Source organism: Pelodiscus sinensis, chromosome 1, assembly GCF_052426305.1.
Source record: "Pelodiscus sinensis isolate ZL-2025 chromosome 1, ASM5242630v1, whole genome shotgun sequence".
In the NCBI taxonomy this organism is placed as follows: Eukaryota; Metazoa; Chordata; order Testudines; family Trionychidae; genus Pelodiscus; species Pelodiscus sinensis.
The window spans coordinates 90,306,173-90,318,276 of NC_143052.1; the positions used below are offsets into that span (position 1 = coordinate 90,306,173).

Below are 12,104 nucleotides of genomic sequence, written 5' to 3' on the forward strand. Positions count from 1 at the left end.
AGGAGTAGCTGGTCGTCACATGCTGTGGGCTGGGGCAGGGTGGGAGCTGGCTCTATGGGGCTGGCAGCAGCTCCATCTGGGCTAGAGCGGTCCCCTGCCAAGGATCCCATTTAATTAGTTAACTAATTAAATGGGATGTTATATCCTTATAAGGTTTAGCCCCTGGCAGGCCACCAGATGCTTTATTTACTTGCACATCTGGAGGTATGGCTGCTCACAGTTCCTGTTGACCTTGGATCGCTATTCCCTGCAGCTCCCATTGGCTGGAAGCAGTGTGGGCTGGGTTACTGCTTTTCGCAGCTCCCGTTGGCTGGGAATGGTAATCCATGGGAAATGGGAGTTGCGAGAGGCTGTACTTGCAGACGCGCAAGTAAATAAAATATCTGGTGTCTAGGGGCTGCTTATTGCCACCTCTACCTAAAAAGAAGACTCTTGCAAAATCTTTCTCGTTCCTCCCTCAACTCCCACACAATACCTCTTAAGTGGCTCCCAAAATCATTCCACCTTCATTCCCCCAGTATCTCTTAAACCAGCGATTCTCAAACTTTTTGGGCTCCGGAGCCCTTGACATGCGTAAAAATGTGTGCGGCATCTCAGTGGTCCACTGATGGTATGTGTTGTACCTATTGATGTTTCCAGTTTGTCAACCTCGCGGAGCCCCTGGAGATGTCTCGCGGAGCCCAAGGACTCCACAGAGCACAGTTTGAGAAACACTGTCTTAAACAATAACTGTTCACCTCTACATGGGGCAGAAGGTGTTTGCTCAGTTTTCCCTTTTAGCTGGTTGTGATCAAGCTTCTTATCATAGTGTGCTTCCCTGGGGAGAGGAGGAGGCTGCTGCTACATCTGTTGCCATTCCAATGGGTACCTGGAAGGAGAATGACTAGACAGCCTGCTTACTGACTAATCAGAAGCAACCAGATGAATACCTAGCATTATTATTTTATTATTATTCTAATAAATAATGCTTAGATATATTTTATTTAGACTTTTAGATACCTCACTATTTTAGACACTCTGCAATCATAGATAAAATACAGCATCTGTCCTCAGCTTACAGTCTGTAGAAATAAGACAGAGGGGTGGCATGAAGGGATACATCACACCTAGAGAAGGTTTGCATCCATTATATTAGTGCCCCCCCCCCTTTTATGTATTATGACAATAGCAGGAGAGAAGGGGAAATGAAAGGATAACTAAAAGAAAAAAAGGTAGTGGGGAGAGGAGATGGTGAGGGGACCAAATGATGAAATAAAGGAGGGAAAACAATTGGAGAGGGCCATGGAAGGCATCTCTAGTGAGTCTGATGGCATGGCCAAGTGCAAGCAGCTAATCAGCTGAGAGAAAAGCATGTTCAGAGTAAAAACTAAAAAGCATAGTTTGACATCAGTGGCTCAAGGTGACTGCTTAAAACTACTTCTTATCCCCTAGTAGGGATGTTAAGAAGCGTGTAATTTGTTAATTGTGAAGCTGACACAGAGTTATTGCAGAGCTGCAGTGGGGGTAGCTCCCAGGCCCCAGCATGAGCCGGGACTGAGCCAACCTGCCGGCCAGCCTGCTAAAAATTTATTTGGGGGGGAAGGGAGGAGTGCTGTGTGTAGACGGTAGCATTAACCGATAAGCACCTGCTTATCAATTAATCATTTAACCAATTATACTATTAAATCCCTAATCCCCAGCAGCTAGTGGAAAGTGTAGATGAAGTATCCCCTTGCGAGGCAGAATGAAAACAATCACTCCTCCTGGTTCCCCTTTTCCTGTGGCTCACTGTTCCTTGATTTTTCTCCCCTCCTTCCTAGGAATTTATTTAAATAAATAAATAAGGCTACGTCTACACTGGCCAGTCTCGCGCAAGAACGTGTGCAAATGAGCCACCATTTTTGTGCAAGGGGCTTTTGCGCAAGAAGGAGCAGTCTCTACAGTATTCCTTCTTGCTCAAACCCCCCCCCTCCCCCCAGCAAGAGCCATTCTGCCTGAAAATAAGCGGCAGAACAGCTCTTGCGCAAGAGGGGGGTTTTGTGCAAGAAGGAGCAGTGTAAACTGTTCCTCCTTGCACAAAAGCCCCTTGCTCAAAAATGGTGGCTCATTTGCATATGTTCTTGCTCAAGACTGGACAGTGTAGACATAGCCTAAGATTGTAGCCAGGACAGTCTTCTCCCATCTCCACACTAGGGAATGGAGCAGTAGCTCGTACAAGGCTTCTTTTTCCTCAGCTACCCTTTGGTGGGTCATTTTCATGTTCCAAATTCCCACTCACCAAGGGCAAGTAGGCTTTTTAAACCCTGTCTAGTAAACCAGGGTTAGTTTAACTTTCAGATAACGTGCATAGCTGGGAGTGGGGGTAGAGCAGTGTTCTTCTGCTAAGTTGTAAGCTGAATATTCTTCCTGCTAGTATGGAGCCACATGGAAGCAGCCTTTGGCCTGATTCTTTTCTTTGACAGCTTGGGACACCTGAGAAGACCACAGTATTGTACCTAATCAGGAAGAGGAATGTGGCCAAAAGACCCAGGAGAGGTTTTGGTTTGTAATTTCTAGGACTAGATCGTGGTTCAACAAGCTATTTCTGACAAGAACAACAGGAAGGGATTGTGTATGTGTGCCTGCAGTTATAACCCCCTCTATAACCATCAAAGCAGCTTCACTTAATAGTGAAGGAACCCAAATTGCAAGAAAAAATAGTATCAAGTAATTCCTAATTTGAAATATTAAATAAAACAGAGCAGATCTCTGGTGAGTCTACAGTCTAGGGGTTCTTAACCTTTTCACAATACTGTACCCCTTTCTAGAATCTAATTTGTCTTGCATATTTCTTCTTACTCAAAACTACTTGCTTAAAGAAACAGACATAAAAATACAGAAGTGTCATAGCAGAGTATTACTTAAAAATTGCTTACTTTCTCATTTTAGCTGTTTACAATTTCAGTTTGTACTGACTTCACTAGTGCTTTTTATGTAGCCTGTTGTAAAACTAGGCAAATATCTAGATGAGTTGATGTACCCCATGTAAGACCTCTGCGTATCCCTAGAGATATGCATACCCCTGGCTGAGAACTGCTGCTCTATTTGTTACCCAGTTGTTCACACTTCCAGATTGTGTGTGACTTCACACTGGCAGGTGGAGAGAGAGCTGGAGCTAAGAAAAGTTGAGCTGTTAATAGCATGTTGAGGAAGAGATAATGTATGTGGCTTTAATATTTTAATATTTGATAACATAGTTCAAGGGATTGGGAGTGGCTTTTCCATATCTAACTCTACTCTTCCTGTATCCTACTTCAGGTGAGAGGTGCTATTTTGTGATTCTGGCTGGATTGTAGGGGAGCCTGTTAACCAATCATTACTGCTTTGTATTTGAGCCAAGAACTGGTTACATGCCTGGCAGCGATTACCATTCATCAGCCCTTCTCCCTGGGAGCCTTGTCCAAGTGCTGGTCTTCAGCTTTTCAGAGCAGAGGAGGTTAAGCAGACTGCCTACTGAGCAATAGGAATTTATCTTCCCTTGAGAGCTTGTATTCTATCTCTCGCTGGCTAAGAATGGCATAATTCCTTTGAGAGTGGCAAGCAATTTACTGCCATTTCCTTGTGACTGCCTGCAGGATGGGTTTTGGGTGAAAATTTGAACAGAAACCGAAGAGCTTAGTTTGTGGAAGTTAGGCACAATTCTCACACATCTTCCTGTACAAAGTTGCAGTATTTATTTAGATCTTGTCTTTTAGTACTTTTAATTGTAAAATATATCTACCCTTTTGTGCTTGTGAAAATAAAGGTGTTAATGCTGGCCATAGTCAGACAGAGAGCAAGCAGGAGCTGTGTACCCTCACGTCTTTCCATATACCTCAGTCCTTAGCTGTACAACCTACGGCCCCATGTCTCCAAGAAGCTGCCAGTCATGATTTTTATTTTTTTATTTAAAATAATGTCCCTGTTTCAGCCTAGTTCTGCAATCTAGCCACCTCTATTCACTTACCATGTGTTTAGAACAGTGATTTTCAAATTGGATCAGGACCCCAGAATAGGTTGTGACACTGCATTTTAATGGGGTTGCCACGGCTGGTTTAGGGTTGCTGGGCCCCAGGCCTGAAATCTGAGCCCTACCACATGGGGCTGAGGTTACAAGCCCCCTGCCTGGGCAGAAGCTTTGGCTCCCTCCTTCCCTCCCCCGAGCTAGTAGGACTTGCAGGCTCAAGCTTTGGTCCTTCCTTCTGTGGCCATATAGTAATTTTGATAGAAGGGGGGTCACAGTGCAATTGAGGTTAGAGAACCTCTGGCCTGAATGATCTAGAGAAACTTTGATATAGGGATTAAAATGTGATATGGGGGTTAAAATGTGTTTATTTGTATAAATGTGTATCTGCTGAAATTTTCAGGTGAATACATCTTTACATGTGGGGGGAGAGAGATGGGAACCAGTACTTGGTGAGCTGGCTTTTAAGTCAGCTCCCCATGAGCACCAGTTCCCGTTTTCACCCCCCCTTCCCCCAACTGTCTCTGTATCAGAGGCATGGGGGGGGCAGTCAGGTTAGTGGGAGAGGGGCTGTGTGTAATCAAGAGGATTAACTGATGAGCCCAGGCTTATCAGTTAACTGTGTATTTAACTACACATTTACATCCTTAATAGGGATGTGAAAGGTTAACTAGTAAACATCACTATTATTGGATTTTGCTTACCAGTTCCAGTTAACCATTAACTGGTGTGGACTGGACCAGATCCCCACCTGATACAGGGTGGAGGGCTGCACCAGCTCTGGAGGCAGGGGCCTGCCTCAGGGAGGACTGGGCTAGAGCAGCCCCTGCCTGGGGCGGAGGGTGCTCCAGCCCAGCCTCAGGTCCGCTCCAGCCCAGTGGGTCTGGAGCGGCCCACCACCCCGTTTAATTGGTCAACCGGGTTAAACATCATGTTTAACTGGTTAACTAATTAAACAGGATTTTACATCCCTATTCTGATACCATGTGTATGTTACAAGAATCTCCATAATAGAGACTCATGGGTCATTTTATGTCTGTATACATTGACAGGTAAGCAGCTGTATTTCATCAGTTTCTGATGTGTGAAGGAGGGTAGGAAACTGGAAAGAAGTGGGGAATAGTTGGGGGGGGGTTGTGGTTCTTTCATCCTCTGTTGAAAAAAGCAGATGACTCTGGGTCCCAGGAGGTGAGGCTATTAGATTGTCAGTGTGTTGTGAAAAGTAGCAGCATCTGCCAGAGTGGAGACTTGTTCAGCAGCAGGAGTATGAGCAGTAGATGATCTCTGCCTCAAGCAGTCAATGGAATTGCAGTCCAATGGGGAATTGCTGTTGCAGGGGTTATTGCAGGCAACCTTTGTAATAATCCAGTTAGTCAGGCAGACTATAGAAGGGAGATAAAGGGCCAATTCCTGCACTTTGGTCTTCTCACTTTTTTGAAATGTCTTACTCTTCTGTCCATCACCAACACACACACAGTGAGAAAAAAATTCCTGACCCATTCTGATCTAGGGATGTGGGTTAACTGCTAAGCATTACTCTTTAAAAAAATGTAAATGAACCAAAAAAGGGCACATTCAGCATATGGGAAAGTGAAGCTCGCAGATTTTGAAGCCGCATCCTGAGAAGATCAGAATAGACTGGGCAGCAACTATATGTGGGGGATTGGTACAAAATAGAACAAATGTTTTGAAAAAGGCAAGATATTGTTTTATAGGTGTTTTGACAGTTTTTTGTCTGCAATTAAATTGCACAATACACTCTTCAAAATATTCTATTTAGTTTGAAGATATCTTTCCACAACTTCAACTCATGCTCTGCTGCTCCATTTCTTCTGCTCTTTTTGATTGTGCTATGTATAAGAAAAAGCATTGTGGAGAATACATGTGGGAGCACCCTCTTTTATTGGTGCAGTGCTGTGGCACTTCAAAGGAGCGGGACGTGCTTCAAAGGAATAACACTGAGCATTCAGAGCTCCATTTAAGAAGAATGGCTGATTTGGGCTATGCCATGTTAAAATTATTAACCTTGGTTGGCCATGTCTAAGGCCTTGTCTACACTGGCATGTTTTGTTGCCCAAACCTGCCTTTTGATGACTAAACAGTGAACACGTTTATATTACAATGTAAGTGTTGTCAGGAAAAACACCCAATTTTGGCAGCAAAAGTCTTCCACCCCTGCAAGAGACTTCTGTCTTTTCCCCTCCCTTTGTTGCTGATAAAGAGCCAGTGTGGACTTTGTTTGTTTTGTGGAGAGAACTGGCTTCTGCCAGTATCCCACAATGCCTGCCCTGATGGCTCTATTCAGTGTTTTGTGATCCTCTGTTGCCTTGCATGCATGTGCTGCTCCTCTTTCAAAGAGGAGGGGAAGGAGGCAGAAATATCTGACAACTGAGTGAGATGCTTCATTTGGGGAACCAAAAAAAAAAAAGATGGAATGCTCTTGTTCTGCTGCTGTTGTAAGGGGAGAGCTGGAGAGACTGTTATGCTGCTTTGGTATTACTTAGGAAGAGCTTGCAGAAATAAGAGGGAATCCTAAGAAACACAGGGATCAGTTCTGCCTTCCCACAACACTGCAATGTGGAATGTCTATCCATATTGCCCTGTTGGCAGAGCAAAGAAAAGCAGCTAGTGATGTGGCCATGAAATGTTGACAGCGGGAGGCAGAAAAACTGGTTTGACCATTTTTCACTTTTGGCGACTTTTGCATGTTAACAGCATTTTTGTTGCCAAACCTTCCCAATATGGACATAGTCTAAATGTGAGAAGGGAGGGGATGGGGCAGCAGATGGGTAGAGAGCCTTGTGATTCAGGACTCTTGAAGAAGCATTTTGAGCGTAATTGCCATGGATGAAACTAGGACTGGTGTCAAGAGTTTTTCGTGGGGGGAATTCTGCACCAAAAAAATTAAATATATTTTTAAAGTCTGCATATTTTATTTGTCAAACTAGCACAATATAATCATGCCAGTTACAGTTATTTTGGTAATTTATTGCAAAATACCTGTCAGCAACTATGAAGCTAGACAATAAAAAAGATTCAGGACATGATTTTTGACAAATAGATTCCTTACTAGCTATATTAATACAGAACTTTAAGTAATAATTCATTTAAATTACAATCCAGAAATGTATTTCCTGCACCCCTCAGAAGCAGTGCAAAGGCTTGGGGGAGTCGAATAATGGAGGAACTGAGGAATAGGCAAGGAATTGCTGGGAAGAATCCTGAGTGTGAACTTGGAGGATTGTTGATTGTGGGTGGAAGAAGTATGGAATAGTTGTGTTTTGTGTTGCAGTTTGTAGCAAGCTTCCCCCATGGCTGATGCCTAGCTTTTCTCATTCAAGCTGCCTTTGTCCCCAGTGTCCTTACACTCCCCCTCAGCACTCTCTCCCTCCGTTTCCATTTGGTCCTGCATTCCCTATGCTCGTTCAGATCCTGTCCTAGTCTATCCTTCCCCACAGACCCTTCTGAGCCCGTCTGTGATCACCAGCAGTCCCAAGTGCTCTGTGCTGTCTGGACTCCCTTCCTCCCCCTACTTATTGAGGCTGGTTAAAGTCCCAAGGATTACAAAACTTACCTGGAGGTCCAAGCAGTTTGGGTGTAAAATTAAAGTCCTGGAAGTTTTACCTTTAGGGGTAATATTCTAGAAAGTAAAAATAAGTTGGTTCTCTTATTCTGGACTTCAGGATCACTTTCTTATGTCATGAATATTGTACTACTTTTCATGACTGAAGATTGCTGCTTAAAAAACACTAAAGACTTGATTTAGTAAAGGATACTGCAATCACTGTTAAAGTGCATTGGCATAGCTGTGAGAAGACAGGATTTGTATAAGTTAGGAGAACTGGTGTGTCAGACTTTCCTGTTGATTACATCTGCTTTGATTCAAAGAGATACCTGGCATATGGGTGGAGTTAATTTTGCTTTCATATGCTGTCATTTACATGTCATGACATCCTTCACTGTAGGTGTGGTATGGTGGGGAGAGTAGTGAATGTCTGTCAGTTTTTTTTTTTCCTGATTTAAAAAAAATATATCACAAACCCCTACTTACTATGGAGCAGTGTGTCTTAAACTATGTTGCACGGAACACTGGTGTTCGATGAACAACTTGCAGGTGTGCTGTGACCTCTTCTTTGTTTTTGTTACTTCTTTGTTTTTATCTTGTTTTGTCTTGACAATTTTTTTAAAGAAAATTTTCATAGGTGTTCCGCATACAAAATATTATTGTTTGGTGTTCCGTAGTCTCAAAAAGTTTAGGAAACACCGCTATAGAGACAGGAACTTCTCTAGGATCATCTGAGACTGGCTTGCTAGTAAAAGACTCGTTTTAGATCTATATCTGTCATCATCAGCAATCCCTTGAGGTTGAGAATGATCTGTTTCACATGTTTTACTTTTCAGGGGTCTTTTTGATGATTGAGGAGTCCAATCCTTGAGCCACAGGTTCGTTGGCAGATGGCACGTAGCATTAGAAGAAAGGGTTGGGCCACAATTGCTGTGTGACAGTTATCTTTCCTTTCTTTTCTGGCATTTTTCTACAACCGGAGCTGGGCATCTATGTGTAGTCTGTGTTCAAAAGACAATTGTTGTGGTCCAAATTTCAATTCAAGCACCAGTTGGTTCAAGCACATTTTTAGTGTTACTGATCCTTATATAAAGAAGGAACAATTCCACCTGTCAGAAACAAACTTTCTTCAAAAGCTTACATGAGTTTATACTTTTGGAAAAACACTTATTTAAGTTACTCTCTGAATGAAATACATACGAGGCTTAATTCTCTAAAGCCATTCAGGTTACAGTTAAGTCAATGAGGAACTCTGACTCTATTGCAGTGGTCCCTGACCTTTTGGGGCTGCTGGGCACCCAGGGGTGGGTTCGCCCATGCGCCTGGGGCCGGCACCGCGCATGAAAATTAAAAGTGGTCATCAGTTAAGTTCTCCTGCTATGAAAATAAATATATCCCCATATTTTTATCTCTGAAGACCTTTATTTTGGAGATACAGCATCCCTGTGGCATTGGTTTCCTCCCTCCAGTGGCATTTCCATTAGTACCAGGTAAACCTCATCTTTATATTGTCTGACAAAATGCTCAGGTTGGCCCCAGTCTTCTTGGAGAGGCATGTCAGTGGTAATAAAGATTCGGCCCAATGAATCAGATAATGATTTTATACTAACTGTGACCCCAATCTCCATTTTGCCAATTCTCATTTTCAAGTTGCCACAGACATGTTTAAGTCCTCATACTAGAATTCCAGTGCTGAGGTCGTCATTGTATTCTGAAACACCTGCCAAAAGACTGGACAGTGGTAGCATAGGGGGTGCAAGGAATGTAGAAAGTTCTATTGATCTGTTAGCTGTTAGAGTTGTCTGTCTGACAGCGAGTGCATACCACTACAGTGCAAAAGGGTATGGAACCCGTTATTTGATGTTTGAAGGGGATGTAGTGTAAAGAGTGACCTTTGGGACCTGATGCTTCTTGATACATTTTGAGAAAGTAATGCTTGAAACTACTGAAATTTGTGTGGTGGAAATACCAAGAAAACGTATATGGAGGAAGGAGATAAAGAGCTCACCTATTTGCTAATATTTCTACCTTCCTATCCCTTTCAGAAATGTTCTCACTGCCAGGAGCCAGGAGCCACCTTAGGCTGCTACAACAAAGGTTGCTCCTTCCGATACCATTACCCGTGTGCCATCGATGCAGGTAAGAAAAAATAAGACTAATAATATCTTACACTTACAGGACACATGCTGCCCCTGAAGTATTCTAGAATTCTTTACAAAATAGTAATGTATGGGATGGTGCACAATAAAACACTGCATAGCAGCATTTGAGAACAAGTTGGGTTGAGAAATGAAAGAGAATATTTTTAATACTGAAGAAAGAATTGTAAAATTGTAGAATGCAACTAAAAAATATTGACTTTGCCATAACATGGGAGATTAATCCCCTTTCTCTGTGAAAAATGACTTTAAGGGCTCCAAATAATCAGAACCTCTGATTTTTCATGTCATCAGAAAGATAGCTCCTCCTGCGGTGATACGCTCTTTAGCAATACGATTGGGCATTAGCCCAATACAGATTCCAAATGGAAAACGTCACCTGCCGAGTTATAAACACCACTTCCAGCAGCTTCTAATTTGTGCCCATGCAGGTCTCTAATCCAAGCACTGACTCTGGTCAGCTATAAAGCATCAGTCTGGGATGGTGTAGCTGGTAGAGGAGTTGCTCCTATTGCTCAGTCATTAGAGTATTAGTGCTGTCTGTGTGTTCAGTGGTCCTTATGATTGTAATGTCTGGTGTGAACATAGATTATTTAGAACAGTGGCTCTCAACCAGTGGTTAGAGGAGTAGTTTTTAGGAGGCTGGCAAAAATAAACCAGAGAGGAGGGCCAACATTACTCACTGGGGTCCCTGGCAAAAAACTGAAGCCAAAGCCCAAGCAACTGTACTTTTTCTGGGCCCCCTGTGAAATCAGGCCCTAGAGAATTGCCATTCTCGCTACTCCATAACACCTTGCTTTTCATGTGCCGGATACGTAGAAAAAACAGTTGTTGTGAACCATGGAGTTTTTATAGCATGTTGGAGGTGGGGGGGAAGCGGGAGAGACCTGAGAGGAAAAAGGGTTGAGAATAATACCTCATTTAGAAAACAGATTGGACATTTGAATGGTCCAAAAATTATTTGTCAAATATTTTAAAGCACTATTTTATTAGAAGAGTAACAGTGTTCATGAAGAAGAGTAAGACCTTATGGTCTGCAGTAGAGTTACCCTTATTACCAGAAACAAGTTATTTAACTGAGTTATTTTAACTCAGAAAAATGCTAAATTAGTAAATGAAATTCTACAAAATGAAAGAATGGAACCATGATTAAATCAAATAGGTAGGGCATTCTTGCTGGAATATTTGAAAATATTTGACCAAGGTCAAATAATAGGTGGTCAGCTGACATTATTTTACTGATTGATAGACCAGTTGGCCAAACCTAGACAAGATATTTCATTGCAGGAGAAGTGATGAATTTCCTGAACTTCATAGCTTCCTGTGTATGACTGTACAGCACTTGCAAAATAGGGCCCCCTTGTGCATATGCATTGAGACACTCTTTAAATTACATGACATTTTCCCCCAAAGGAACCATGCTCAGTGCACAATAGAGCATTGAAGTATATTGACCACTTGGGATGGCATAACTACAGGGGAAGCTAAATTTACACAGAATTGGAGTGATGGCTATTGTTCTAGCAACACTTCTCCACATTTGGAGAAGCAAAGGTATTTCTGTGAAGTGCAAAATGAAATTGTTGCAGTCTCTTCTTGTCAGCATCTTGCTTTATGCATGTTAGACATAGGCCGTGTCCAGACTCGGGTTTTTTCGGGAAAAGTAGCCTTTTCCCGAAAAAATTTCCCCTGCGTCCAGACACAAGCCGCGTTCTTTCGAAATTATTTCGAAAGAACGCGGCTTTTCTTTCGATGGCGGTAAACCTCATTTCACGAGGAAGAACGCCTTCTTTCGAAAGTTCCTCTTTTGAAAGAAGGCGTTCTTCAATGTAAAGAGGCCGTCTTCAAAAGAGAGCATCCAGACTCGCTGGGTGCTCTCTTTCGAAAAAGCGGATTTCTCTTTCGAAAGATCCGCCTGCAGTCTAGACGCGATCTTTCGAAAGAGCCTCTTTCGAAAGAAGCCTGCAGTCTAGACATAGCCATAGATACTACAGAAACAAGACATTGAAGCTGTCTGCCTTCGAAGTGAAATGCTACAGGTTATTGCGTTAGCTATACATTACCTTGTTGGTGGTATGCAATCACCCAAATTTACAGCATAACTATAGTGACACTTGATAACAATAAGATGGTCAAAGAAAACTTGAGTTTGCTAGACATATTGATTGGGTGAGTGGAGGAAGACTGAGAGCAAGTTTTGCAGGGATTGGCTCTGAATGCCAAGTTCATGGGGAACCAGTGGCAGCAAGTGTGATAAACGATATGGCTGACTCAGTGGTCTGCAGACTGATGTGTTTCACAAGGGTGTATGAGGACATCTGGAGGAAGATTGCTGGCCCATGGATTTGTGTGTCTTACTGTTCATTGTAATGTGACTTTATGGTGCTTTGCTATGGGAATAATAATAATATGGAGATTG

At 42.7% G+C, this 12,104-nt stretch overlaps 1 protein-coding gene across 10 annotated transcripts in view; it reads left to right on the forward strand.

Moving 5' to 3' along the window:
• TCF20 (transcription factor 20) overlaps positions 1–12,104 on the forward strand; it is a 200,032-nt gene that overhangs the window by 168,710 nt on the left and 19,218 nt on the right. For all 10 annotated transcript variants that reach the window (XM_075935696.2, XM_006120503.5, XM_006120506.5 and 7 more), the window contains one exon: positions 9,572–9,665. In XM_075935696.2, coding sequence (XP_075791811.2) covers positions 9,572–9,665 — 94 coding nt within the window. The remainder of the gene's footprint in view (positions 1–9,571; positions 9,666–12,104) is intronic.